The sequence below is a fragment of the Perca fluviatilis genome, chromosome 14, assembly GCF_010015445.1.
Source record: "Perca fluviatilis chromosome 14, GENO_Pfluv_1.0, whole genome shotgun sequence".
Taxonomy (NCBI): Eukaryota; Metazoa; Chordata; class Actinopteri; order Perciformes; family Percidae; genus Perca; species Perca fluviatilis.
In genome coordinates this window covers 37266211-37291271 of record NC_053125.1, presented here as the reverse complement: position 1 = coordinate 37291271, position 25061 = coordinate 37266211, and the positions used below count along the sequence as shown (strand labels likewise).

The window sequence follows — 25061 nt, the reverse complement described above, 5'->3', positions numbered from 1 at the left end:
ATGCCACCACCGCCCAAAAAAACAAAAAAACCTGAACCCTTAGGTGGGTGTGACGATAGTAGGGTTGAGGAACTAGAATGGCCATGCGAGGACGATTACACTAGAGCAGTAAACAATCCTCAGGATTTTGCACGTTTGTGTGCGATTCATGCCAAAATATTCGAAGCCTGGGCCCGATCTATGCCTAGGGCTAGCGCTAGTGAAAGCAACAGTGAGAAAACACAAGAATCAGTTAGGACTGCCCCTGAGCAGTTGTCACATAATGGTCCTTCAGGCGTATATTCAGCCAATACACAGTCCAATACAGACGCTACACAATCACCAAATACAGACCCCTCAGTCATAGATCAGAGTAATAAGAGACCTGCATGTTTTCCGAGTGTTCAGCCGTCAAAACGAACCTGTACAGACGAGCAGACCGTTCACCACCCATCCACAAGCGCTTATAGGCCCCTTCCATCACCCCCAGAAAATCCTCAGAGTGTTGTACAGTGTGGTACGGGGCGCGTTTCTAAGGTAACATCCGAAATAGCATCCAGACAGATACCCCTTTTTAATGCGGCTGAATTTCGTCAAGATGTCGACCTGCGAAATATTGATTTGGCTGATATTGGTAGTGTTCCTGAAAGGGTGTATAGCACAGGACAGCATTTTAAATGTTGAGTTAAGGGGGCCAGCCGTAGATGTCCCTATCCAAACAATGTTGAACTCAAGCGACAGCTATAACACAGACACATTTCTGGAGCAAGTCGCACAAGCTATGCAGAGTAACGATAATTCACTGACCAATGACTCTTTAGAATTAATAGTGACAATAGCGCGCAATATGTCGGGAGGGAGTGGTAGGGGGCGTCGAAAACTAGGAAGCATTGGTTACGATCAAATATTGTCAGAAAAAGGTAATGCTTTGTATAATCCCAAGAATAACGCTGGTAACGACAATCTCTGCTTTTCTCTCTGCCTGGCACATTATGTAAATAGCAAATTGTCGCATAATGAGAAGATGAATTATGCCAAGCAGCTGCATAGTGATTTGGGGTTGGCCTACACCCATAAAGTTTCGTTCTCTGATGTTGAAAGCTTTCAGAAACATTTGAAAATGAAAATTGTGATATTCCATCATGTAGCCGGTTGTAAAAAACCCGCGATCTTCAAAACGCACGACCAACCAGATGTGAAAACAGCGTGGTTGTATTTGCATGACGAACATTATTATCTCATCGTAAATAAAACGGCTTTTTTTGGGGCGTCGTACGTTTGCGATGGGTGTTACAAGACCTACCAGAACACTCTGGGGCACCATTGTAGTTGGCTTTGTAATGTGTGTTACACTGCTTGTATACCTGGCAAGACCATTAAATGCGCAGGCTGTAGCCGCATATGCAAATCGCAACAGTGTTTTGAAGACCATAAAAAACCCGATGGGAAACACTGTTATACCCTGCGATAAAATCAAATATTGCGAGTCCTGTCACGCCCATATCGTGTGTCGAAAAATCCACACATCTGGAAAAAAACTAAATGCCTACATTGTAGAGAGCCTTTAGGTGCTACTACGCACTCTTGCTATATACAACCCGTCGAACGCAAAGAAAGCAGTGATAAGTATCTCTTTTACGATTTTGAAACACGTTATCAAAGCGGTCGCCATGAAGCTAATATTGTATGCGTTATGGATATGGACGGTCAAAAAAACTGCTACGAAACAACAAACTGCGTCGCTTCATTCATTAAGAACTACAGACAGGAGAAATACAAAGGCTATACTTTTATAGCACACAATGCATCAGGTTTTGACAGTTATATAGTTTTAGAGTATCTGGTGAGTCAGAAACTTTGTCCAACTATTACTATGCGCGGTTCTAGGGTGCTTCTGATGATCGATTCTGCTTTCAATCAGCGTTGGATCGATTCGTTCAGTTTTATTCCTATGGCCCTATCTAAAACCCCTGCAGCCATGGGGTTCTCCGATCTTCTCAAAGGATTCTTCCCACACAAATTTAACAAGCGAGAGAATGAGAATTATATTGGTCCTTATCTAAGCGGGGATTTGTACAAGGGCGTCGGGCGAGTGTGGAACCGAGATATATAACAGAGTTTGTTTCCGGGGGTCCTAAATGCTATGCTTATAGGACCGCTCAAGGAAATACACAAGTTAAATGCAAGGGTGTAACTCTTAATGCCGCAAATGCCAACGTGGTCACACATGAATCGTTAATTGGTCTTGTTCAATCCTTTGTGACCAAGCAGCAGCCTCCTAACCGTCTGACCACAAAAGCCTTCACAATAACGCGTGACAAAAAACAGTTCCATCTCAATAACGACACACTCACCAGGAAAGTACAGGTCGTTTATAACAAACGACGTGTGCTCCAAGACTATACAACCGTCCCTTATGGCTACTAGGGATGTTTCAGGATTTGATGGTAGGCTTCAACACCCTTTCAGCCTTGTTAACAGTGGACCCTCTAATTGTGGAAAAACATATTTTGTCAAAGACATTATTGAAAACATGTCCTCTGTTATTTCACAAAAAATTGATAACATTTTATACATCTATTCATGCTGGCAGCCAATATACGATCAATTGCTTAAAACCGTGAAATTTTGTACAAGGTCTCCCGGAATCGTTCTGCGACGAAACACTCTTGCCTACTACTAAGAATAATTTGCTCATTATAGACGATTTAATGAATCAAGCATGTGATAATTTGGAAGTTCAAAAAGTTTTCACCCAGTATGTCCATCATAGACGTCTTAGTTGTATATATTTGGTGCAGAATCTGTTTATTCAAGGTAAAGCTAGTCGTACAATCAGTTTGAATACGCATTATATGATTATTTTCAAAAATGCTCGAGATAAACATCAGATAAGCTTACTGGCACGCCAAATGTTCCCCGGTAATAGTAAATATTTTTTAGAGGCTTTTAACGATGCAACTAGTTACACCTTTGGCTATCTATTGATAGATTATAAATCCACAACCCCCGATATTTTAAGACTCAGAACAGCTCTGATAACACCACAGCAGGTTGTATACGTTCCTAGAAAAAAAGTGTAATAATGTCAAGCCGTATGGAGAGGAATTTTACGTTGTTAGACATGCTACATAAGGCCTCACCGAGAGCGAGAGGTGTCATTGTGAGCAACGCTAGTCCAGACTTTATTAATGCCCTTTGTGAAATAGCTTTGAATATTTTACGAGGTCACATACCGTTGTCTAATATTCAGTACAAGCTGTTAAAGAAAAAGAAGAAAGTTATTAGACTAATAGCTGATAAAAAAGTTAAACACTTAAAAAAGAAAAAGACAATCAATCAAACAGGAGGGTTTCTACTGCCTCTATACGGGGGCCGCTATCCCATTCATAGCAAGTCTTATCAACAGGAATTGAGATGGAACACACTCAGAAAATGGTTTTGGTTCCACAAAATCAATTAGCAGCATTACAGCATCCTCAAACATCGGACTCCTCTAATGTATCTCTCCGACAGTCTGTACAAAGTGAATTGGACCGAGCCATGGGTGATATATTGAAACAACCTGATATGGATGTATATGAAAAGCTAAGATATTCAAGTATTCTACAGAGGTACCTTGTCCTGGTAAAACAGGGTGAACGCGATAAAAGTGTGCTTACATTATCAATGCCTGAAGTTGATTCAAAGATGATTCAAAAGATGAAGAAGAAAATATGTTAAAGACAGAAATGTTGAAACATATGCCTCTAAAGAAACAAAAGAAATGCGGAATACATATTGGATTCATTATCCCGGCACAATGATCAGTTATCTTGGACAAATCATGGGGAAATAGTTGTTGAAAATAAGAACGTTCCAGGCAGTCATCTGTATGATCTGCTGAAAAGTGTCACAACCCATAATAATGTTCCAGACCGCTCTAGACCAAAAGGGTGGAACATATTTTTAAAAACGTTAGCTAGCTTAAATGTGCCACTCTCTGTAATCCCAAACACTATCGTACGCCGTTCTATTGAGGCTTTTAAAACGGGAGCATCATCTGAAACTAATACACAAACGCCTATGACGGCTTCACGACCCCCTCGCACACCTAGATCAACTAGTACTCCTAGAACCTTTAGTGTTACACCAGCCAATACTAAGACACGTTGGGCTAGTTTTTAATCTTTTCTATTATTTTTCTATTATTACACTAATTTTTATATTTTACTTTTTAAACCTATTTTCTATTATTACACTTATTTTTATATTTCTTTACTTTTTAAACCTATTTTCTATTACACAATTTTTTTTTTATATATATATTTTTTCAATTTTACTTTTTAAACCTATTTTTATTATTATTTTTTCTATTGAGCTGTGTTTTCTTTATACAACTATGTGAAAAAGTAAGTGTTGTATGTAAACCTGTGACATTAAATGAATGTGTTTGACATAAATTTCTTTTTATTTTTAAAATCTGTTTTTTATTATTATTTTTTCTATTCAGGTGTTTTCTTTATTCAACTATGTGAAAATGTTGTGTTGTATGTAAACTTTTTTTTTTTCCATTGAGGGGGGATAATTTCTTCAAGCATATGAAAATGAGGTGTTGTATGTAAACCTGTGACATTAAATGCATGTTTCTTTTTTACATTAATTGTATCTGTTGAATACATTTTTTTATGTATAATCTTGTTTTAAAATAAACAACAAAAAAATAAGACCTTGTAAGACCTGTATATTCCACATTCTTTATTTTTTGAAAAAACAGTTTTTTACAAAATTTGTTTTACCTATAGGCGGCGCATGAACATTGTACACATTTAAATTTCTGATCATGACACACATCTGGATGTATTCTGCTAACAAAATGGCTGACCATTGTATCGTTGCATACAAGATTGGTGCCGTACATGCTCAATACTTTTGTATAAGGAATCTTTTTCTGAATGTGACCTAAAAAGAAAATGCAGTGCTGTCCACATGTTGTAGAATAATTATTTTGTACTTGGATTGCTGAATGGTACATCTCCACACAGTTTTTTAAGAGGAAATTGCTAATTTCCTGAGGAAAAAAGGTAGGTGGATGTCCAAAGCTATCAAAGAACAAACCATGCTTGTTCTCTGTAATGTAAATACCTAGCCAGTGTTAACCCGGCATATTACTGGGTTGTGTATTTACAATTAACATAGCGGGTAATTTACAAACTACGTTTTTTGGGAGATGATCACATGGCATTACTCCTAAGAAATTTGTGTCTCTATTCATTCTTTTTCTGAGGACGCTAGTGAGTTCCATCGTATTCATCTTCAGTAGTGGTCCAATAGGACTTGTCTTCTGTTAGATATTTCGATTACAGAATCAAAAACGGAATAGCAGATAAGGGTCACAGTCCTAGGAAGGGGATTTCTGAACCGCACTTCCAAGCGAACGTTACCGTTCTTAATCAGTGAAACGTTTCCTGACCCCCCACCGTCAGGTTCCAAATTAAAACAAAATAGAGTATAACCAGACCCAAAATCATCACGTGTTATGGCTAGTGACCGGTCTTTTAAATGACGTCCTGTTGATTCAATCAATTGATAATACTCCCGTACATATTGTCCTCTTTGAAAAATGGGCTGAAAAGGACGGGCTGGGTGAGGCTGTCCATCTGCATAAAGGCTAATAAATTCTGTATTATAGTTTCCAGAATTAAAGGGGTTACGGGCATACGATCCTGTGTATGCTTCATTATCTACGAAAGCTATGACTACAAATTTAGGAATCTGTCCTATGAACAGGTTTTCTTGGTTGCAAACACGTGTGCCTGCAGGTATTGAGAAGGTTTTTAGAGCTACTCTGTCAATAGCATATTTTGCATTAGTATGCTGAAGGGCACGACTATGAGCTAGTCTAACAGTCGGTGCCACTGTTATTTTCTTGACAAATAGACTAGCAGACATTATTTTCACAGCGAATTGGACATTTCCCGGGGTCATTAGTACAAAGTCGTCTTTTGAACGGATGAATTTCAGAGACATGTCAACACCATTTAGCAATAGTTTTTCTTGAAAAAACAAATCTGCATGTACTGGGGCTATTAATTCCACAATATGACTTTCGGATGTGTAAGCACCCCTTTGTGCCAAACCCAAATTATCGCCTGCGATAGATGTCTCATCCATTTTGCCAGCGGTGTCCTTACAAAATAGGCCTGTACTAAATTGCGTTGCCAATGTGTCCTCTCCATAATTCAGAAGACATTCTATAAGGGCTCTGTATGAATACGTGTTTGAAGACTGTGTGATCAGTCTATCACCCAACATTATATCTACTTGTGAAAAAAGACTGCCTCCAGGATAGTTTATAAAACCTACATCAGCAGCGTTAGCCAACAATGTGCCATCAGGGTTTGTAATCCTTACACGTGTATACAAGTATGAATCGTTAAGGTCTAGATAGTCCTCTCCGCTAGCTGAAATGAAAAATTCAATAGGCCCGGAGTCCGTCAGAGCTGACATTGGCGGTATTTCTACAAATGTTGATTTTTCGATAGATGTTTGTGTGTACGGTACTGTAAATAGATCCAATTCTGTCTTCACACACTCTTCGGACTGATTATGAATAAACGCCATGATTGATTCTGTAAAATTAAAATATGTCTTTTGTCAGGGCCAGAGAGCGACGGTTCGGAGCTCTACGCTGCGCTGATCGATGCCTTCTTTTTGACGATCCTTCGTTTTTTGGTGGTGTTTTTATGCTTTTTGTTCACAGTCCGGTTACGCCCACATCCTGGGGGGCTTCTTTTTAATGCTTTGCGTCTGTACACCATGAGCCCATTTCCCTGTTGTCTGGATGCCACTGCATTCCTGACATTACTCACAACGTCCCCAATAAAACCGTGTGCTGCTGTTTTCAGATGGGGTTTGGCTATATTAAACCCCTTTTTTAAAAGTGGGACCGCCATTCGAAATAAATTTCTGAATATCCCCCCTAAGCCATGCCCGTATTGGGTGCTGGAGCCTATAAATCCTGGCAACTCTCCACCAGCTTGATTCATGTAATATTGCATATATCTTCCATCATCGGCTGTGTACGCTTTCCGCATCATTTTAATGCTGTTTCACAGGTCTAAAATGTAGTTTGACAATTACTTTGCCGTATGAGAAAGGGATGTGCTGATTCTGATCGTCTCTTAGTTCTAGCTGAATATCGGTAATAGTCGAGCGTGACAGCGATGTGTAGTGGGGACTGTCGTAACTTAGAGTGGGCATACGTTTGCTCTCATCAGAGATATTTATACATCGGAGCAGGGGTACATGACTATCGCCGACTAACTGATAGTCCACAATGTCACTATAAATAAATATATTATAACGACCTCCATGAATGTCAGCAGGATGTGGAGCAGGGCATTTTAAATGGGGTCCAATGTGAATTTCGAACACAGAGTCTGGAATGAACCCCAGAATCTCGGCCAAACGCCCCCTAAACACAATATTCCAACCGTCTCCTCCCGTAAAAAGAATCCTATTAGTTACAGGATTGTGGCTCATAGTTATGTGGACAAGGGAGGGGTTAGCTGCGCATTTCATATTATATTCTTTAACAATGCTGTCGATCGTATTATAAGAACCAACTGTTAGCCTTAGCTTGTTGAACATTTTCGTTTTCGTGTCGATGAAATCAATCTTGGCATCGTTCTCAGTGAAACTATTCCAGACCCTGGGATATTGAATTTCAATAAGACCAACGGCGCTTGTAATATGATAGGTTTAGCCAGTTTTGTTCTGAATTGCCAAATTCTTTTTCAGAGATCCATGAATTGAATTTGTCCGCCCATCCTAGCCATTTCACAAGTACAAGCTTTTTACGTCCTGTTTTCTTTCGAGCCAACACTTTCTCAATTTTAAAAACTTTGTTTTTGTCTACAATTACAGACTGTAACTCTGCTTCGTAAAAGGTACCTGTCACCGGCTCCCCACTATTGTCTTTCAGTATATAAACAGGAGGAGTTCTACCTATACGTTTTGATATTGTAAAAAACTCGTCTGTAAACGTTTGTTTGTAACCTTTACGAAACACTCCTCTGTGCTTTGATATCCTAACGGTGTCCCCCATCTGGAATTTAAACAGCACTGTTCCATGTGGTTTCAGTTTGTACAGAGTGTTAAAGACAGTTTTCTCATTGTCTTTACAAACGGAGGACGGGGCCATTTTTATTGACCTATGGTATGCAGAGTTGTAAGCAGCAACCATATCTTGTACTACCTCAATATATCGGCGCGAGTTAACAGCAGTTAAATATCTCCACATTCTGGTTTTGAAAGTCCTATTGAAACGCTCAACAACACTTGCTTTTGTTTGGTTCGATGTGGAAAAATGGTGAATTTTATATTGTGTCAGCAATTTTTGAAAAACCTTATTATAAAATTCTTTTCCAGCGTCTGTTTGAAGCTTCAGGGGTACGCGTCCTTGTTCCAATATTTCCTTAAAGGCACTTGTCACAATAGGACCCGATTTGTTTTTAAGACATATTACCCAGGCATATTTAGAAAACACATCGATACATGTCAATAAATATTGCACATTATCGTTTTCCGTTGAATATTCAGACATATCGACCAAATCAGCCTGAAATTGCTTATCGATACCATTGACAATCACTCTGTTTCTTGGGAAGTGTTTCAATGCAGGTGCGTGCAGTGTATACGCATCCTGCCTCAGCAGAAACTTTTTAACTGTGGGGATAGTTGGAGACAAGCCTGTAGATTCTTTGACGGAATCACGAAGCCTGTTCACACCTCCTAACCCTCCTGGGTGGGACGGATCATAGTATATTTTGTGCATAACCTTCTCCATGATTCATTTAAAACACAAGTGAACACATTAGAGTTATGTGATTCTTTTTATTTTTACAAAAACACACGCACATTCATACATATGACCGTTATGAAGACAGTGAAAACTATTCTATCATAGATAGCATATTGGCTAATACGGATACATTGCTTTTACTGATTATGAAAATATGCAGTTTTTGCAAATCCTGTAAGACATCAGTATACCGTTTTTCTTGCACATACAAACTCACTGTATCTACAAGCATTGTATACATAGTAAGTAGGTGATAAACCTTCAGCATCTAGAAATTGCGTGTAATATTGGCTATGACATCACAAAATGTTTCCACTATACTCTCACGTGTCCTTAACATTGTTAATAACATCTGCAACAGACCCTCCCAAGGAGGTGTGGTATGGTGTCTTCTTACAAGCACCATCAGTTTTTCTAACCTACTCACGACTGTACGATCTACATCAACACTCTTACATTGGTATTTTTCAACATCGTTCACATTATTAGCAATGGCTTGGTCTAAAATACCAGATAAATGAGATACGTGGTATCGCTCACTGATATGGTTATACATTACACATAAACAATTCCCCATATTTTCACCCTGTTATTTATTTATTTACTTTTTAGCGCATATAAATCTCTCCAATAGTCCCCAATCTCTCTAATTTCGGCTATTTTGACAACATCATCCCCTATCATAGAGTCATACATAGCACTGATTTTAGTCGTAACATCTTCAGCTGTTTTCAACTCGTACAAAACTGTTTCGGATACTCCACGGATTCTACCCTCATCAGCAGTGAGATGTTTCAAGGACAGAAAACGTTGCACGACACCAATGAATTTATCAGTCAGTAGTCTTTTCATAAGCTGTTCAAAGTGGACAGTGTAGAAGTGTTCTGGTAGCCCCTCTAAACAGGCATGCTGTTTCTGGCTTGGATGATTGATCTGACACCCCGAACAAAGCTCTTCCAAATATTTGTAAAGAGCTATGTTAAGAAGATGTAGAGACGCTGTCTTAACGCTATCTATAAACAAAGATGACACCACACCATCAGTCTGATCAGGCGCCACTGCGTCCGAACAAGCAGCAACACCTCCCTGTTGTAATACAGCATTTGCTGAGGGTATAGCTTGATATGCACATGTCTGAGGGGGAAGTGCCCCAAACAATAGAGATGGTGGCAGAGGAGGTGTAGGTGGGGATGGTAGGAAGTGTTCCGGCGATAGAGGTGGCGATGATGACAATGATGAAAGGGATTGAGGAGATCCGGATGCCGTTAGGGGTGCAAATAGACCAGGGGTGTTAGGAGGCGTACCTGTGGGGGTCGAATGAAACCACTCCAGATCCTCTGGGAAGAAAAAAAAAACACATTACAATCACAGTAGCAAGGAAAGAAAAAAAGCATTTTAACTATTTTGGCAAATAACTAGCATATACAAATTAGACCCACCGTTTTGCTAGTCTTTGTGTCTGATGATTTTAGGTCTGTATAGGTTCCGTGGCAGTGGTAGAGACTGTTTGTCAGAGTCCCCAAATATCAATCTTTTTCTTATGTTCTCATAAGAACTCCTTATTTTGTCTCTTCTGATGACATAGTCGATGGTGTCAAACTGTTTCTTCAAAATCTCCCAGTCACACCATTGTATAAAGAACACATTTTTAAACCATTTGTTGTATTCCTCGTTAGATACAGGATACGGTTTTAACTTCCATTCTTCATGACCACGGGTAGCAACTAACTTCTCCCTTTCACTGCATACGCTAAGGAAAATAAAATCCTCTGTAGGTCTAGTGAAACGGTCTGCTTCCACACGATAGATACTGGAGCCATCACGACTGTCCCATTGCGACACATACACCAACTCAGGTAAGCCAGGATTATCAAGGTCCGGAGAGACAACATCACGAAAAAGGCCCCAGTCTTTCACAGAAATTGTACAGGCTGTTTTGGCTTTGCTAGATAGTTCTACAGCAACACTAGTGTAAACAACTAATGTCACGTATCCTGCCCTGTATTGAATTGAATAACGGTATCCATTGACACCGACATATTCCAGATCAGATGTACACGGTTCAGTCATGCTTGTAGGAAAGATCTCCGAACGGAATCGCTTCTTTCTGGGAGCCTGACTCAAACTGCATGTTGTTCCAGTATTAGTCTCACCGCATCCCCATAACTCTTTGTGGTGGGCTAGGCGCATACCAAATGTAGTGGCTGCTGTTCTAGATGTCTCACCTTCTTCAACAAAAGATGATCCAGATTGTTGTCCAAATGTGTGGAAAGCCATGGCTGAAAAACGATTCCTCTTTGCTTTTTCCCGAAAAAGAATTAAAAAAGTGAAAATGCCAGAGTGCTTTTCGATGTGGTAAAAACGTGGTAGCAAGCGAGCTAGCAGAACAGCTAAAAATGGTGGATAAAAAAAGTGAGCAGTCCACCGTGAAACAAGGGGTTTTAAACACCACAAACCCCACCCTGTAGGGCGTTTTTAAAATCAAACCAATAGCAAACCCATTCTTAACAGCTAACCATTGGTGTATCAGACGTTTTAACACCTTTTAAAAAAAATTTAAATTATGCCTCACCCCCACGTACACCATGACGACCGCGCTACCGACGTCATCACGTCCGCTAGATGCGTGCGCAGCTTCGACGATTAGATGCACTACCGTATTCGGCGACCGCGAGTAACGATGCGCGTCCGCGACGTCATCACGCACGCTCATATCCCCAAATTACATGGCAGGTTTGCGCGTGCGTGTGATGACGTCACACATGCACGCGCGAAAACGCCATTCTAATACTATTATTTTAATATGCACATTTAAGGAGGTTACTTCCTGAACAAAAGAAGCAAAAATGGGAAGAGCAAATTATGCCTAGGCTACATGTGTTGTGACTCAGATATATTTAGAAAAGTCGATCTACAGGAGAATAAATAGTTAAAAGCTATACAGAATGCCTGAGAGCCTTACTGCAATATATTCCAATATGTTTTTATATTTGGATTGTAATCTAGGTTTCCTTTTAGATAAAGATATTTCCAGTATAAATTGTTTCAGAAAAAGGTAAACAAAAATAAGTGCATAAAAATTCACAAGAATGCAGGAAATTAAGTATTTAATGCTCAACATTTTCAGGGGGTGGACCAAGTATAAGTCACCATGCACAAAAATCTGGAAACAAAACACTGGCCTCTGGGTTGCCAGACCAGTTATGATTAGACCAGCGGGATTAATCAGCTCGGATCCAAGAAAGGACTACGTTCCATTTCTTGCTGTCGACCTGGATTGCGTGTCGTCCACTGCTCTGGACGAAACGGATCGTTAAACTCTGGCGAGAGATTAACTGACAAACAACACACAGTAAGGAGGCTTTTACACAGTTCTGGGCAGACTATAGAATTGGTGTGTTTGTTTTTTTTCATTAATGAGCGAAGGTTATCGCTACCATTGTTGCCATTAATGTGATCTGATTGTAATCATGTAATGGTCTATATATGATTATTAATCGGTTTCTGTGAATGTATCATTGATCACGATACTGTTGATTATGTTGTGTTAAGTAGCTGGGTATAACTGTAATCGCTACCTCCTAAGTCACTCCTTTCACAGAGTTTAGTTACTGTTCGCGAGATAATCGCGGTAAATCAGCTGTTAGCCACTAGAGTGGTTATAGTGTCCGTTTCCCTCGGTAAGTCGAAAGTCTCAGAGTCTGTCCTAACTACACGTGTGGTCCAGACCTGAGTGGCTGAGTGAAACTGGTCATTATCGATAACTAAGATCAGAGTGCCTCTTTTCTTTACACTTCTTCTCTTTCTTCTTTTACTAACACACACACGACACAGGCTAGCCGCGTAGCTCCCGAGCTAACGCTGCTAGCTTAGCCACGTGGAATCGGCTTACGTTTGGGCAGAGCTAACGCATGAACTACCACACAGGCTAAGCGTGCGCTTAGCCCCCTCGGCCTTTTAACCCCTCCTCGTGCACCCAGCAGCACTACCGCCCTCTTGAGGCTAAATAGTTTTGTGCAGCTCACAGGAGTAGCCATTTTGGTAGTTTTTGTGTTCGACTACATTTCGACACCGCCCCCCTCCACTTTCACTTTCACTCACACAAACACACACACACACACACACACGTCCATGCTACATGCTGTTTTGTTATTGCTTTGTTTTTGGTTGTGATATTGTAAAAGGGTATATAAGTTTATTATTGAAGGATTACTGATTGGCTACTGATAATTGTGACGTTAATAAATCTTATTATACTTAATTAGCAGTTGCATGTGATTATTTGTGTACTTGTTGTAATAATTGCTGGCTGAACAGGTCCGTGCTTGAAATCACCCCTTCCTTTTTTCCTTTTAAAGGATTTTCACAGAAATTAGACTGTTCCACAGTTTGATTATTGGTCCCTGACTTACAGAGTGGTGCCCCGTTTTGATTGTTTGTCGAGTTGATAAAGTTATTAATAACCATATTCATAACTTTATTAATATTGATGAAACATCTTTGATAATTTGCTAATGATCAAATCTGTACCCTACGAGAATCCAACAATGTGCAATGTAGTAGCAGTGACATTATACTGGTAGTAAGAATAATATAGATATATGCAGTGTATTAACAGGATATATAATAAGAAAAACAGAATAAGACAACACAAGATTTAAACTGGGCTTACAATAAGGTGTAGAGCAGCCTAAAGCCTTTACAATACATTGTTTAATGCATATAATACTAAGCCTTTTAAATAAAAACTGTAATCATGTTTTAATATTAAACATACAGATAGCACAGTGAATCCTCAAGAACTGGATCTGTTACCTATGGGCCACTTATTCTGACTTTAATGCTGTTTTTCTTCACTAATAGGCTGATTCATATTTGTTAATGTTATGTTGAAGACATTTTATTACAAATAATAAAACTAACAATATGTTGTTGGCCCCCTGTTGAAGATGTCTGGATGACATCATGGTTTAACTTTAAATCATGTGTCATTAAAACTCTTTTTAAATGTTAGTTTTACAGTGTGTAAAAAAAAACATCAAAGAGGAAATATTACAAGTAGATAAAATAAAGAAGTTATTACTTTACTTGAGTCTTTTCTTTTCATGCCACTTTCTACTCCACTACATTTTAGAGAGAAATATTGTACTTTTTATTTCACTACATTCATCTGTCCCAGCTTTAGTTACTAGTTACTTTAGTTACTCCGCTACATTCATCTGTCCCAGCTTTAGTTACTAGTTACTTTAGTTACTCCACTACATTCATCTGTTACAACTTTAGTTACTAGTTACTTTAGTTACTCCACTACATTCATCTTTTACAACTTTAGTTACTAGTTACTTTAGTTACTCCACTACATTCATCTGTTACAGCTTTAGTTACTAGTTACTTTAGTTACTCCATTACATTCATCTGTTACAGCTTTAGTTACTAGTTACTTTAGTTACTCCACTACATTCATCTGTTACAGCTTTAGTTACTAGTTACTTTAGTTACTCCATTACATTCATCTTTTACAGCTTTAGTTACTAGTTAATTTAGTTACTCCGCTACATTGATCTGTTACAGCTTTAGTTACTAGTTACTTTAGTTACTCCATTACATTGATCTGTTACAGCTTTAGTTACTAGTTACTTTAGTTACTCTGCTACATTCATCTGTTACAGCTTTAGTTACTAGTTACTTTAGTTACTCCACTACATTCATCTATTACAGCTTTAGCTACTAGTTACTTTAGTTACTCCACTACATTCATCTGTTATAGCTTTAGTCACTAGTTACTTGAGTTACTCCGCTACATTCATCTGTTACAGCTTTAGTTACTAGTTACTTTAGTTACTCCACTACATTCATCCATTACAGCTTTTAGTGATTCCTTTAGTTACTCCACTAATTCATCTGTTACAGCTTTATTTATTAGTTACTTTAGTTACTCCACTACATTCATCTTTTACAACTTTAGTTACTAGTTAATTTTAGTTACTCTCACATACATTCTGTTACAGCTTTAGTTACTAATTACTTTAGTTACTCCATTACATTGATCTGTTACAGCTTTAGTTACTAGTTACTTTAGTTACTCTGCTACATTCATCTGTTACAGCTTTAGTTACTAGTTACTGTAGTTACTCCACTACATTCATCTGTTAAAGCTTTAGTTACTAGTTACTTTAGTTACTCTACTACATTCATCTGTTACAGCTTTAGTTACTAGTTACTTTAGTTACTCCACTACATTCATCTGTTACAGCTTTAGTTACTAGTTACTTTAGTTACTCTACTACATTCATCTGTTACAGCTTTAGTTACTAGTTACTTTAGTTACCTACTACATTGATCTGTTACAGCTTTAGTTACTAGTTACTTTAGTTAATAGTTACTTTAGTTACTCTACTACATTCATCTGTTACAGCTTTAGTTACTAGTTACTGTAGTTACTCCACTACATTCATCTGTTACAGCTTTAGTTACTAGTTACTTGAGTTACTCCGCTACATTAATCTGTTACAGCTTTAGTTACTAGTTACTTTAGTTACTCCGCTACATTCATCTGTTACAGCTTTAGTTACTAGTTACTGTAGTTACTCCACTACATTCATCTATTACAGCTTTAGTTACTAGTTACTTTAGTTACTCCACTACATTCATCTGTTATAGCTTTAGTCACTAGTTACTTGAGTTACTCTGCTACATTCATCTGTTACAGCTTCAGTTACTAGTTACTTTAGTTACTCTGCTACATTCATCTGTTACAGCTTTAGTTACTAGTTACTTTAGTTACTCCGCTACATTCATCTGTTACAGCTTTAGTTACTAGTTACTTTAATTACTCCACTACATTCATCTGTTATAGTTTTAGTTACTAGTTACTTTAGTTACTCCACTACATTCATCTGTTACAGCTTTAGTTACTAGTTACTTTAGTTACTCCACTACATTCATCTATTACAGCTTTAGTTACTAGTTACTTTAGTTACTCCACTACATTCATCTGTTATAGCTTTAGTCACTAGTTACTTTAGTTACTAGTTACTTGAGTTACTCCGCTACATTCATCTGTTACAGCTTTAGTTACTTTAGTTACTCCACTACATTCATCTGTTACAGCTTTATTTATTAGTTACTTTAGTTACTCCACTACATTCATCTGTTACAGCTTTAGATACTAGTTACTTTAGTTACTCCACTACATTCATCTGTTACAGCTTTATTTACTAGTTACTTTAGTTACTCCACTACATTCATCTGTTACAGCTTTAGATACTAGTTACTTTAATTACTCCACTACATTCATCTGTTATAGCTTTAGTTACTAGTTACTTGAGTTACTCCACTACATTCATCTGTTACAGCTTTAGTTACTAGTTACTGTAGTTACTCAACTACATTCATCTATTACAGCTTTAGTTAGTAGTTACTTTAGTTACTCCACTACATTCATCTGTTATAGCTTTAGTCACTAGTTACTTGAGTTATTCACTACATTCATCTGTTACAGCTTTAGTTACTAGTTACTTGAGTTACTCCGCTACATTCATCTGTTACAGCTTTAGTTACTAGTTACTTGAGTTACTCCGCTACATTCATCTGTTACAGCTTTAGTTACTTGAGTTACTCCGCTACATTCATCTGTTACAGCTTTATTTACTAGTTACTTTAGTTACTCCACTACATTCATCTGTTACAGCTTTAGTTATTAGTTACTTTAGTTACTCCACTACATTCATCTGTTACAGCTTTAGATACTAGTTACTTTAGTTACTCCACTACAGCTAAAAAAATATACTTTTATAAAGCAACTCACCCGCTCAGCTCTGTAATGAATGTCGCTGGAAGCAGCCACAGCTCTGTGCTGCTCGCGTTTAAACTTGGTGAGGTTTAAAACATTACTGCCAAGTCTAAGTAGCCTGTTTAACATCCCAAGACAGTCACTGCACGATCAAGAGTTAATAAACAGTACAGACTAGCTCGCCGTTTCATTAATAATCATATACTTACGTTGTTCTTTTCTGTGAGCACATCTCTGGAGCCCCGGAGGTGATATGGAGGAGACAAAAAAACCCGCTCCAAACGTCTCGAACAACTCCTGTGTTTCCAAGTGAAGTTTGACAGAGTGTCCAGACAACTCTTTTACCAGTTGGCCTGAAATATTCCCATATTTCGGAAGTTTTTGCTCTAACTCTCGGACTCATCTCCCATGTCCCGCCACTTTTTTTCAAATGGAAGCAGTGAGGGCGGGGGTAGAGGGCGGAGCAGATTAACCAGCAGGGCGCGAACAGCGCACACACTGGTGTGGAGGTGAATTACAGTGAGTTATAATGGATTACTGGGAAATGTTAATAAAAGCACAATTGAAGTCTGGATTATGAGGCCATTTTAGCAGAGCCAACAGCTTCATATGCCATGGACATGTGAATATGGTGCTGAATTTGCCAGTATTTTAAGAAGGCGCATGGTTGGGACCTTGTCATGCAATGATAAACCTGATATGCTTTATGTGAAGCCCAGTGTTTTGGTGTCAGCAGAAAGACTTCTCTTAGAAAACTGTCCAGTGGAGCCTCTGTCTCTATTCCACCAGACAATGTTGGATGAGCAAGACCAAAGACTGTAGTCATGTCACTATGCTCAGTGGTTGAGCTCGAGGAGACTGTGAATGAATCATGGAATGCACATTTTACCTTTGTGGCAAAGCCTGATTAAAACTAATTGCTGTCACAAAAAATTATTTTGTGTATCTTTTTACATAACATTGGTCATTGCTAATGACATACAAAGTAATTAATCTAGCATACTTCCATTAAATAAATCAATTCAAGCTAAAATTGAAGAGTCTACAATTAGGCTATACTGAGTCTGATCTATTTTAAGAGATTTTCTTAAAATTAAGTTAATACCTTTTAGAAAAATGTCACCTGGGGTAAATCTCCCCCTGCTGCTACCCTGATTTGCATTTGTATAGTTCACAGCATTTTCATTTACATGTGAAAGCCTCCCCTAGAATTAGAAGGAGGGGGGATTATGGGGGGACAACTGCCAAGCAAGGACCACGTCAATTTCTGACAATTTTCGGTGTTGCCTGTAAATTGCCGTATACAGCCGTAAACCTGAAGTTCCACGACAATCTACAGTGCCGAATACTGACGAAAATCCCACTTTTCATGCAGTGTACTGTAGTTACTCCACTACATTCATCTGTTATAGCTTTAGTTACTAGTTACTTTAGTTACTCCACTACATTCATCTGTTATAGCTTTAGTTACTAGTTACTTTAGTTACTCCGCTACATTCATCTGTTACAGCTTTAGTTACTAGTTACTTTAGTTACTCCACTACATTCATCTGTTATAGCTTTAGTTACTAGTTACTTTAGTTACTCCACTACATTCATCTGTTATAGCTTTAGTTACTAGTTACTTTAGTTACTCCACTACATTCATCTGTTCAGCTTTAGTTACTAGTTACTTTAGTTACCACTACATTCATCTGTCCACTTTAGTTACTAGTTACTTTAGTTACTCCACTACATTCATCTGTTCCAGCTTTAGTTACTAGTACTTTAGTTACCACTACATTCACTGAATAACAATAAAAATACATACAATATCTTTAGTTACTAGTTACTTTAGTTACTCCACTACATTCACTGTTCAGCTTTAGTTACTAGTTACTTTATTACCACTACATATCTGTTACAGCTTTAGTACTAGTTACTTTAGTACTCACTACAACTAAAAGTACTTATTACTCACTACAATTAACAATAAACCACTACAACTCTTAGTAATTTAGTTACTCACACAATGTTACGCTTTAGTTACTAGTTACTTTAGTTACTCCACTACATTCATCTGTTATAGCTTTAGTTACTAGTTACTTTAGTTACTCCACTACATTCATCTGTTACTGCTTTAGTTACTAGTTACTTTAGTTACTCCACTACATTCATCTGTTACAGCTTTAGTTACTAGTTACTTTAGTTACTCCACTACATTCATCTGTTACAGCTTTAGTTACTGGTTACTTTAGTTACTCCGCTACATTCATCTGTTACAGCTTTAGTTACTAGTTACTTTAGTTACCTGCTACATTCATCTGTTACAGCTTTAGTTACTGGTTACATTAGTTTCTCGCTACATTCATCTGTTACAGCTTTAGTTACTAGTTACTTTAGTTACTCACTACATTCATCTGTTACAGCTTTAGTTACTAGTTACTTTAGTTACTCCACTACATTCATCTGTTACAGCTTTAGTTACTAGTTACTTTAGTTACTCCACTACATTCACCTGTTCCAGCTTTAGTTACTAGTTACTTTAGTTACTCCACTACCTTCATCTGTTCCAGCTTTAGTTACTAGTTACTTTAGTTACTCCACTACCTTCATCTGTTCCAGCTTTAGTTACTAGTTACTTTAGTTACTCCACTACCTTCATCTGTTCCAGCTTTAGTTACTAGTTACTTTAGTTACTCCGCTACATTCATCTGTTACAGCTTTAGTTACTATTTACTTTAGTTACTCCACTACATTCATCTGTTCCAGCTTTAGTTACTTTAGTTACTCTGCTACATTCATCTGTTCCAGCTTTAGTTACTAGTTACTTTAGTTACTCTGCTACATTCATCTGTTCCAGCTTTAGTTACTAGTTACTTTAGTTACTCCGCTAGATTCATCTTTTCCAGCTTTAGTTACTAGTTACTTTAGTTACTCCACTACATTCATCTTTTCCAGCTTTAGTTACCAGTTACTTTAGTTACTCCACTACATTCATCTGTTCCAGCTTTAGTTACTAGTTACTTTAGTTACTCCACTACATTCATCTGTTCCAGCTCTAGTTACTAGTTACTTTAGTTACTCCACTACATTCATCTGTTCCAGCTCTAGTTACTAATTACTTTAGTTACTCCACTACATTCATCTGTTCCAGCTTTAGTTACCAGTTACTTTAGTTACTCCACTACATTCATCTGTTCCAGCTTTAGTTACTAGTTACTTTAGTTACTCCACTACATTCATCTGTTCCAGCTTTAGTTACTAGTTACTTTAGTTACTCCACTACATTCATCTGTTCCAGCTCTAGTTACTAATTACTTTACACATTAAGATTCCTGCACATAAAACACAAACACACACACGTAGTTTATCAAATGATTTATGATAATCCGATGCAGTTTTTCGCATGCAGTGTTGGTGCATTGAACACGCTGCTGTTGTACCTGAAGAAGACAAACTGTCCCAGCCTATCACAGCTCAGCTACACCCAGAGTCCACCCTCTTTGCCCATATTAGGATTTCCTGGGTCCAGTAACTGCCAGAGACAAACTGCAGGTTTGAACTAACACCTGCCAATCAAAAACACCTCTCTGAAGAGTACAACACAGACCCCGCATCCCCAACATGGAGACTCCTAACTCTGTCTCCAGGTAAAGACTACAAACAGCTGTGGGTGTGTAGTTTAGTGCTGTCAGAGAGTAACCAGCTGATCAAGTTTCAGTCAGAGAGTAAAAAGTATTCAAGCTGTTTGGAGCAGAAAGACACTCCCTCATTCCTCAGAAGTGAAGAGATTCTAATCTAACGTGTTTCCTGTTGATTAAATCTGACTTCACTGAACATATAAAGGCTAACTTTGGCCAAAAAGTCACAAATCACAGAATAATCAGTAAATGAATTAGTGCTTATTCAGATCAAACACCAGTGTTGACGTATATTATGAATCCCCCAAATGAGCAGAGTTTCTTCATCAAAGGTGTGTAATGTTACCTGTCAGGCTGCTCACCTGTTAAAGTCCCATCCAGATGAGGTCAGAGAGATGTCCTCTTCCTCCTCCTCCTCGTCCTCCGTCTGCAGACACTGACAGACGCTGCTGCTGTCTGTGTTCATCACTTCCTCACACCTTTAAATACAAACCTAGAAATGTCAGTATGACGTCAGAGCAGAGGGCCGGTCTGAGCTGTAGTTCAGCCAATCAGAAGCAGCTGCAGCGTTACAAAAGCTGGAGACACTGACACAACTCCAAAGAGTCCAAACAGCAGGAACACTGGAGCCCCAAAAGAAGAAGAAACACAACAACAGGTTCATTATTAAATGATGGAGGAACAACAGTCTATAAACTCATGACAGCAAACTAAGACTTACAGTGGCCCAGCCGGGTCGACATAAACGTAAACGCTACAAGTCTCTTTCTCAACTTCAAAGAGATTTATTAGCATGACCATATTTACACACAGTATTGCTAAAGCACATAAACAGGGAAACATGTTACACATTTACATCCAGTAGTCCAGTAGGATGAATACAATAAAACATTAAGTTAACATTATTAAAGAGCATCAGGTTAACATTCATCATGTCAACATTTAACAATAAGAACAACACTGATGGTTATCATTAACTACATGAAAACAAGAATATTACAGTTGTGTGTCTGTGTGTGTGTGTGTGTGTCTGTCGGGGTGTGTGTGTCTCTGTGTGTGTGTGTGTGTGTGTGTGTGTGTGTGTGTGTGTGTGTGTGTGTGTGTGTGTGTGTGTGTCTGTGTGTGTGTGTGTGTGTCTGTTTGTGGTGTGTGTGTATGTCTGTATGTGTCTGTCTGTCTGTGTGTGTGTGTCTGTGTGTGTGTGTGTCTATCTGTGTGTGTGTATGTCTGTGTGTGTCTGTCTGTGTGTGTGTGTGTGTGTGTGTGTCTGTGTGTGTGTCTCTATGTGTGTGTGTGTGGTGTCTGTCTGTGTGTGTGTCTGTGTGTCTGTGTCTGTGAGTGTGTGTGTGTCTCTCTGTGTGTGTGAGTGTGTGTGTATGTCTGTGTGTGTCTGTCTGTGTGGGTGTGTGTCTGTCTGTGTGTGTGTGTGTGTGTGTGTCTGTGTGTGTGTGTGTGTGTGTGTGTGTGTGTGTGTGTGTGTGTGTATGTGTGTGTGTGTGTGTGTGTGTGTGTCTGTGTGTGTGTGTGTGTGTGTGTGTATGTCTGTGTGTGTCTGTCTGTGTGTGTGTGTGTCTATCTGTGTGTGTGTGTGTGTGTGTTGGTGTTGGTGTGTGTGTGTGTGTGTGTATGTGTGTGTGTGTATGTGTATATGTGTGTGTGTGTGTGTGTGTGTGTGTCTGTCTGTCTGTCTGTCTGTCTGTGTGTGTGTGTGTGTGTGTGTGTGTGTGTGTGTGTGTGTGTGTGTGTGTGTGTGTGTGTGTGTGTGTGTGTGTGTGCGTGTCAGTGCAAAAACAGCTAAAACTGATATTTCTGTTATAAAAGTATTGGTATGTATTGTCCTATAAATGAATGATGGTTTTAGCTGTCTGCTTTCCAGATGAAAGAGAGTAGGACCCTGCTGCAAATAGAGAAGTTCATGACAGGGATCACTGTTGCCTTGGTAACGCATAGAGACGGAACATGTTCATATGTGAAACTTCCTGTATGTGCCTTCTGTCTTGTATTTACATGCCTTCTTACCCGTATTAGCATTACATATGAGGACATAAAGATTGGTGAAACAAGCTTTGCTTTGGACTGAACCAAAACAAATGGACATAAATATGGGAGCTTTACCAGCAGAAAATGTTGGTTAGGGCACCTTGTGCTTCGGATGCAAAGGTTTAGGGCACCGCAAGGGATTCAGTACCTCAGCATTTAGAAGAATTACTCAACCCAATCTACTAGGTTAGGGGCATCGTTCATTTATATTTTTTATTCAACTTAGCTGATTTATTTTTGGATTTCTCTGCTTCTGTTGAAGGTTGATGTAGAAGAGGAGACGTGAGCAGGTGGAGATAGTCAGAATGAGTCAAAGATGATGGAGAAAAGATGGGATTTTATTATCACTCCCAATTAAGGCCCACAGGCAAAACAAACAATTAACAAACCCCAAATTTAAGAAAAAAAAGAGAAAAAAATACTTTCACAAAAAATAAATTAATAAAATTGTTAAATGATACAGCTGTATATAAGTTGACTTTTCCAAACTAGTCACCAGAGCCTTCCACAGACTTACGTCCTCGCTCCTCTAGTCTATAAAGACCTGTAGAGCCCCTGGGATTGGAACATACCAACTACACTACAATACAGGGGTGGCTCAGGTGAGTGGACAATAAAACCTCAAAACAGCCAAAATTAATAGATCTATTAGTCTAGAAATTTACCGTTGATTAATTACATGATTCACCAAAACATTTCACAAAGCCACAGGATATCTTGACGGCCAATAAAATAATGCATACAGCTGATGTAAACATACCCGCCACGAGGCGTCGCCACGGGAACATGATGTACCACGCGCGTGCATGCGCGGGACATGACGGTACCACCGCGGGCGTCGCGGGAACATGACGTACCACCACGAGAGCGTCACCACGGGAACATGACGTACCACCGCGTGGTGTCGCCACGGGAACATGACGTACCACAGGCGTTGCCACGGAACATGACGTACCACCACGAGGCGTCGCCACGGGAACATGACGTACCACCACGAGAGCGTCGCCACGGGAACATGACGTACCACCACGAGGCGTCAGGTTGCTACAGGGAGGAGTGTGTCACACGTCATATAACCTGAGGAGGAGCCACACTAAGTACCTGTCACACGTCAGCCTAGTAGTTTTATTCTTAAGAAACAGCCATGAACTCTAGCTTGTCATTTCTTTAACTGTTAGCAGACAAAGTGAAGAAGGCCATAAACCGTGTCTCCTTCTGCCTCCTGAGATAAACTGTTGTTTAGGCTAATGTTAGGAACAGAGAGCAGAGGGGAAGGTGAGACAATGGTTTGACTGTTAATGATGTCCTCTTTTTAACTATGGCCATGCTAAAAGAAACATTTAGAGGGGTGGCTTAACAGAGGTTTTCACTATATGATGTTTGGATGTTTAGACTTTAGGTTAGAAATGCTCATTCAGTCGTGCTGCGTGTACCTGTGAATCTGTATTTCTCTATTTTGCAAAATATAATAAATGCTCAAAGACCAGACTTGACACTGGACTGAAACGGACATTAGAAAAGACACAAGCCATTTCCCCCCGTGGAAAGGCTCTCAGAGCCAAGTCCCTCAAAGCATTCATTGAGACTTTTCTGCCCACTGTTCAAGAAATACATTCTGATGAAATCTTGAGCTTATGGAGTATGAAAATAAAAAGACTGAGCAGGTTGAAATGAAACAAAACAGATCCAAGGAGAGAGAAAAAAACGTTCCAAACAAACAACTCCTGTGTTTCCAAGTGAAGTTTGACAGATTGTACAGACAACTCTTTTACCAGTTGGCCTGAAATATTCCCATATTTCGGAAACTTTTGCTCTAACTCTCCGACTCATCTCCCGCCGTTTTTAAAAAAAAAAATTTTTTTTATTGTTTTTATTTTAATTAACAGAACAAAAACAATTCAATCAGGTACAGTGTACAAACTTACTAAGAACTTACAGTGCATACCTTAGAAGATATATAGATAAACAAATAAAAGAACATGGGGCATGACATACCAGACAAAAAAAAATGAACAGTCAAAAGAGTAATTATATGATAAGAATGTTTATAAAAGAGGCCAGTTTCCCTGCATTCTTGTTATTAATCAATAATAAAGATTTATAAAAAAGTTTCAACTCATTCCTCCAATGCTTGATATTAGGATTTATCTTGAGAAAATGACATTTGTGTATGAAATATTTACTTAACAGAATTACATTGTTAATGCCAAAATCATTATGATCATTGCGAAAAATACCAAATTTTACATCATTAATTGATAGATTCATTATCTGAACTCCTTTCACATTCCGTTTAAACTTCTTTTGAGTACATCGGTACATCAAGGGGGTGGGTCAGCTGACCCCCCACTGTAGGGCCTTGCCCCCCCAGCTGCCCCCCTAACTTTGGTTTTCAAAAAACTTTGCTTGTAAAAACAAACTGCCACTATGTGCACAGGCTTCTTAAAACATTGAAACAAACAATTAATTTATATTAATTCATAATAAATAATAACTGTAGATGTAATCTTAGCCCCCTGCCCCTCAAATACTTAGCTACGTCCCTGAATCAGACGTGCAGAGCAGCGTTCGCACATTCTGGCTCGCACACAGCGAGTCTGCTGCGGTGTGGGGGCCCTGCATCCCGGCAAAGACTGGACTACCAATCTGCCCCCCCCCCCGAGCCTCTGAAAGTGAAGTCAGCTTCCCCAGGTGAAGTTAAAACACACGTTTCATGTAAAGTTAAATTTGTAATAATTATAATGTATGCTAAAGGCGAGTCAGCATCAACAACAGCGCGTCT

At 38.8% G+C, this 25061-nt stretch overlaps 2 protein-coding genes and 1 pseudogene across 2 annotated transcripts in view; 1 reads left to right on the top strand and 2 right to left on the bottom strand.

Annotated features, from left to right (window-relative positions):
- LOC120572649 overlaps window positions 1–2034 on the top strand; it is a 6928-nt gene extending 4894 nt beyond the window's left edge. Inside the window, exon 6 of the mRNA XM_039821967.1 lies at window positions 1–2034. This exon is cut by the window's left edge and continues 753 nt beyond it. The gene's annotated coding sequence lies outside the window, so the exon portion shown is untranslated.
- LOC120573340 overlaps window positions 1–20676 on the bottom strand; it is a 64100-nt pseudogene extending 43424 nt beyond the window's left edge.
- LOC120572648 lies at window positions 8880–20982 on the bottom strand. Its single transcript, XM_039821966.1, has 6 exons — window positions 20961–20982; window positions 20832–20862; window positions 20602–20718; window positions 20200–20255; window positions 16826–17014; window positions 8880–10161 (listed from the first exon to the last, which is right to left on the bottom strand). The coding sequence occupies exons 1-6, from the start codon at window positions 20980–20982 to the stop codon at window positions 9422–9424; spliced, it is 1155 nt and encodes a 384-aa protein (XP_039677900.1). The 3' UTR covers window positions 8880–9421.
- Window positions 20983–25061: the final 4079 nt, after the last annotated feature.